At 37.4% G+C, this 6,000-nt stretch overlaps 1 protein-coding gene across 1 annotated transcript in view; it reads left to right on the forward strand.

Moving 5' to 3' along the window:
* Positions 1-5,794, forward strand: part of LOC107041993 (ras-specific guanine nucleotide-releasing factor 1) — a 310,250-nt gene extending 304,456 nt beyond the window's left edge. Inside the window, exons 4-6 of the mRNA XM_015262838.1 lie at positions 277-424; positions 5,303-5,634; positions 5,791-5,794. Coding sequence (XP_015118324.1) covers positions 277-424; positions 5,303-5,634; positions 5,791-5,794 — 484 coding nt within the window. The remainder of the gene's footprint in view (positions 1-276; positions 425-5,302; positions 5,635-5,790) is intronic.
* The last annotated feature ends 206 nt before the right edge of the window (positions 5,795-6,000 follow it).

A 6,000-nucleotide genomic window follows, 5' to 3' on the forward strand; every position in this document is an offset into this window, starting at 1 on the left:
GCTCATAGCGCGACCAACGGAGTGTTAAGCACCTGAAGAGGAAGGTTTATAGCACTGGCACCGTTGTTTATTACATTACATATGTTGTATAGCTTTTCGTTTTTATTTATTATTTTTCCTTTTTTTTGTATCTGACCGACTATGGCCCAAAACCATCGTATTATTCTTATGGAAACGGTCGAAAACGTCTTTTTGGGAATACAAACCACTTTTCCGCGGGTACATACTTATAAAAGCTGTACACGAATTATTAATATAGCATTTTTGTTTTGATAGTTTCAACAAGTTACTACTTCAGAAAGAAGAACTGGAGCAAAAGCATTTGCATCTATTGCAAATCGTCGAAAGTGAGAAAACGGCTAAATGGCAATACACGCAACAATGTGAGGAACTGGCGTCGGAAATCAAGAAGCTCCGTGCTGAGGTATGCGTAATGAATAGAAAAATATAAACATAGAAAATTATGAATCGTGTTATCAATTCTGTAATTCCACATTCCCAAGCTCTCTCGGAAAATGTCTCAAACCATGATTGTGGACCAGAATGTGATCTCAATTAAAACGCTTTTTATTATAAATGTTTGAAGCACTGATGCCAGATGAGGTCGAAAATCCTATGCGTGCGATTATCGTGTGCAGCTCCCCGGTGTACGGAGTATTGTTACTTACCCCTGCCGCGTACCTACTGCCACTGGCCATACACAATTTCCGCAATTGAAACCCCGCAAATTTTATACCGGAAATTCTCTTCCAAACCGAAAACAAATGAACATCATGTAGTCAAAATTACAACACTATTTTTACAGCATTCTACGTATTAATTCATTGATTAATGGTCCCTATTCCTGATTCATTCGAATCCACTGAAGATCTAAAAACTTGAAATTGTCTTTCAACGTAGTATTAGGTGTTGACATTGACACAACAACACTGATAACGCGGAACAATGTTAAGAATATTAACATGTTTGAACATGGTATTACTTTGTGACACGATATTAACTTAACGTCAAACTTCGTGAGGATCATAAGAGAATGGTCAAATTTTTCACGAGGGTCACACGTGAATAATTAATTTTCACGAAGGTTGAAGGTTACAATGGTCCAACATCACAAGGGTCACGAAAGTCACAAGGAGATGGTCGAATTTCACGAAGGTTAACTTTCACGAGGATCAAACATCATGAGGGTCACAAGGGAATGATTAAATTTCACGAAGGTTGAATGTTGCAAGGGTCAAACTTCGCGAGGGTTAGTATAGAATGATCTACCTTTACGAACGTCAAGCATGACAAGAGGCACGAGGATGACAAGAAGATCAAAGAAGGTCAAATTTCAGGAGGGTTTAACATCACGAAGGTTACAAGGAAAAGTCAGATTTTACGAGAGTCACGAAGAGATGGTCAAATTTCACGAGGGAAAACACTACGAGGGTCACAAATTTAAAAGTGGAAGATCACATTGCAGGGGGGTCAAACGTTACGAAGTCATGAGGGTCACGAAAAGATTATCAAATGCCCCGAGGGTTAGACATCACGCGAGTCACAAGGGAATGATTGAATTGCACAAAAGTTGACTATTGCAATGGTCAAACATCACGTGGGTTCAACATCACGCGAGTCGCACGAACAAAGTCAAATTTCACGAGGGTCACGTGGGTCGCAAGGACATGGTCAAATTTTACGAGGGTCACGAAGGTCACGAGGGTCACGATAAGATCACATTTCACGAAGGCCAAATAGTCCATATCGCTAGCCCTGTTCCAGTATGCATTACGAAATTGAGTAAATGTTTTATTGCTACACCATCATATCATGGAAATGGTTGCAGATAAGGAAAAAAGTTTCAAACAAAATCTGTTCAGCGTGTTACAATGCACATTCTTTTTTGGAACGTTTTTCCCTAACTATTATAGATGAAGAGTTATAGGGGGTGGGAGTGAAGCGGGTGGCGCGTTAGCCCGCGAGCTGTCAGCGCGTTGCGATCGGTTTCTCGGCAAACTCGATAAAGATAGAGAAAAATAATTCAGATCAAAAATATTTGCCATCAGATTTTGTATACAATTATTTTTTTTAAATTGTTCTCTACACCTAGCCGTTTATGGGATATTGAATGCTATTCTGCTGCATGACAAGCCTAATTACATCTAAAGTTTTCGTTTAATACCGTCTTATAAGTAAACGGTTAGAACTACGCAGAAAAATGTAGCACAAAAGTAATTCATCCATAAAAAATACATAGATTTAGTATTGTTGTTTTGTCATTTCTCCATTATTTATTGAGATATAACCCGTTAAGTGAGAGTGCGGGCGGTCCACGCGCTTATCGCCGACAACTCGCGCAGGGACTAATGCACCGCTTGCTTCGCTCGCACCCCCGATATCTTTTTATCTATTAGAATTAGAGAAAAAAGTTATACAACAAAAAACGTGTATTCTTATATTTTTGAAATTTTTTCTCCAAAAATTTGGTTACCTATCTGCAGCCGTTTCTATAAATTGCTATAAATAAAAAAAATCAACCATAACTTGCAAAAGCCGACTCCGGACTCAGGTTCAACATTCCCGGAAACGTAAATTTCAATAATAACATTTACTTGATTCCATTGTGGGTACAGAAACTGGGCTAGCGTATGGATTATTTGAACCACATGGTGTTTGACCCTCGTGAAATTCGACCATCTCCTTGTGACACATTGTAACCCTTATGACTCTCATAAAGTTTGACCATCCCCTTGTGACCCTCGTGATGTTTGATTCTCGTTAAATTTAACCATCCCCTTGTGACCCTCATACACCTTACGAAGTTTGACCATCCTTTTCAGACCATCGTGATGTTTAACAATTACAACGGTTAACCTTCAATTTAATCATTCTCTCGTGACCCTGGTGAAATATGACCCTCGTGAAATTTGACGGTCCTCTTTTCACCCTCGTCACCCTCGTGAAGCTCGACCATCTATCCCCTGGTGATCTTCATGACTTTCACGGTGTTTGACCCTTGTGGAGTTTGACCATTGCAACATTCAATCTACGTAAAATATTATCATTCTCTTGTGACCTTCGCGATGTTAAACCCTCGCGATATTTGCCTCTTGTGACATCCAACCCTTGCTCTATTGATTACGTGGAGTCTGATCATCACATCGCCTAACACTCATTAACTTTATTTCACACACTTAAACCTTCACAATGGCCATCGAAGCAAGTGAAATAATAAGTCATGGCGTTGTCGATCTAATTGAAACGATTTAAACGGAACGCCATACGCTCTGCGCCCTAAAGGCAGCGCGGTGGTACTTGAGCAACGTGTAGGGGACCTGTGGGACTCGCATCTGGCATCGCTCATTCGGAGAATCTTATGTACGAATCAGCTTACAAACAGATTGAATTTATAAAATGGATGGGAAACATATATCTTTTTCTTCGCACTCTTCCCTTGTTGTCAAATGATTTCTTGGAAAGACTTTTTTAGACTTTTTGTGAAAGTAATAGCGGTTTCTGTGAATTGAAATGAATCAAAAAATTGTAACATAAATGTAGTTTAATTGATGATATATTCTCCATTATTTTCAATAACAATCTGCTATTCCACTTACAACGTCCTGATTCCACCGCTACAGTACTTCTGGTCCTTATGAGCAAAAAACTGTTGGAGCATATACTAAAGCATCTATTAAAAAGACTGAAGTGGTAAAAATCCACACGAGAAGGGTCTTGCACAAAAAAAGACCAGTATTAAACCCATCTTTTATGTAATAGGCCCGAAAATTTCGTATGAATTGAATCATGTAGTCGTCTGTGAATGATTCAAATTAAGTAGGGAAAATACTTGAAGAATCCACCGTGAACTGTCTCGTGAATACCCAAAACTATTTGTATCATAGGGATGGTTTTACCGTGTAATATTACAATGTTAATGAAACAATTTCCAACAATTTGTCAGCTCGCACATAAAAAATAAAATAAAATGAATAATCCAGTCGGGTCTAAAATTACCATTCATTAGTCACATTAAAGAAATGGAAAAATTGAAATTCTACCTACGAGAAAAAATATTATTAGAGAAACACAATCGTTAAATTACTATCCAAATATTATTCTTTTTTCTTTTATCAGCATACTGTCATTTTCATACTGTCATTTTTCTCGAGTCATATGGATCAACCTTAACCTCACTTGATGATTTGACCTCCTGTTTTACTCATGGATCTTGGAAATACCACAACCGGAGGGATGTGATATTATTTGGATAGATAAGAAATACAAGACTATGAGTTCTCATATTTCGGTATCAATTCATGATTTTCCTTCGTATATTTCTCACTGTACAGAGCATAACGCCTTACAGAGTGGTGTAGTTTTCCAAAACATCTCATGATTTTTCACATATTACCAAATTCCTATTGATTATTCGAAAAATTAACACTGGAAAAGGAAATAATCCTTTGAGTTTCCCAAGGAAAACAACAACAGTTTTGTGCCGAAGTGTTTCGGCCCTGTAAATCTCAATTAAAAATCCTACGATCTCAGGCCTTTCGTCATTGTTTGTTGTCTACGTTTAAAGTAATAACAAGATTACACCGCACTCAACCAAACCGTACAAATGTTATTAGCGACAGAAATTGTTGAGAAACGTGGCTCAAGATATGTTTTCAGGAAAACCGAAATTATTTTGGCAACAACCCAATAGTTCAAATTTCCATGAGTGTTACGTTCTTTTCTGCTAACTCTCTCTCTCTGTCTACAAGATGTCCCAAAATTAAATGTCATTCTTGTAAGGGTAGTTCAAGTGGTTCATTTGGAGACGAAAACTCTAATGATATTTTTCTCTCAGACGTTTCGGTTGATGTAAATAAAAAATTTGATGGAGAATTTCTCCAGGTAAATAGTATAAAGTATATGAATAAATCCGCCAATTCTGTATATGAAAAATTGCCTCAATATTTGAAAAATTTTATTGTTCTTTATCGAAAAGTATAGTCCAAAAGGATAAAAATGAGCGTAACCGGGCTCTGTAAATAAGCTATTAGCAGAGGCTATGAATTGCAATCCATTTTTTTTTCTTCTAGCAACGAGAAAAACCAAATTTAATGATTCCAAACAATTAGTTTTCCCTAAATCTCAGGAGGTGGTTTTAAAAATCAGGAGGTGGTTTTTGCATAATAGTATGAGATGTACAGAACAGCTTATATGAAATTTTTGCCATCTATCGTAAAGAGAAGTAACACATACTTTTTAACCATAATGAATTTTGCAGCATCACTTGTTGAGTAAATTTTCATTAAAACAATTTTCTACTTAGTTATGCGCTTTGAAGCGGGAATTGCGGCCAAGCTCAGTGGCCCCACCGGCTTATCCAGAACGCGGAATACTGCAGAGAGCTATGTCCCAGACGACTGGTTATCCCATTGGTACATCTTCTCATTCGGCCTTCGGTGGTATATACGGTTCAAATATGCATACTACTGGCATTGGCAGCAATTTAAGGGGTATCGGTGAAGGATCTACGGATATAGAAAAAATCAAAAAAGTTCAGAGTTTCTTCCGTGGATGGCTTTGCCGGCGCAGATGGAAACAGATCGTCGAGCAGTATATTAAGAGTCCTCACGCTGAAAGCATGCGCAAAAGAAATAGGTGGGTGATAATGCATTAATTTTTGTTATACGCCTGAATAAATACGCACAATAATTTTTTTGAAATCTTTGCCGAGCATGATTGAGCGATGGATCCTTATCAATATGCAAATGTATCTGATGAAATTAATGTGATTATGAGGATGGCTTTTTTTAGATGAATGCTCTAAAAACCCTATGCCGGGTTTATTTGGGGATGCATTTAGATTTCAGTTTCAACAATAATACAACAAAATCCATATATTAATTAAATATTCAAATCGCAGTCCTTTAAAATGTCACCCGCTACTGTAAAGAATCTAGGGTCCTATAAAACATTATTTTGAGTCATTGTGTACTTGAACGAAGTCTATTATGTTCTCAAATA

This window comes from Diachasma alloeum, unplaced genomic scaffold (genome assembly GCF_001412515.2).
Source record: "Diachasma alloeum isolate Michigan unplaced genomic scaffold, Dall2.0 Dall_scaffold_00399, whole genome shotgun sequence".
NCBI lineage: Eukaryota > Metazoa > Arthropoda > Insecta > Hymenoptera > Braconidae > Diachasma > Diachasma alloeum.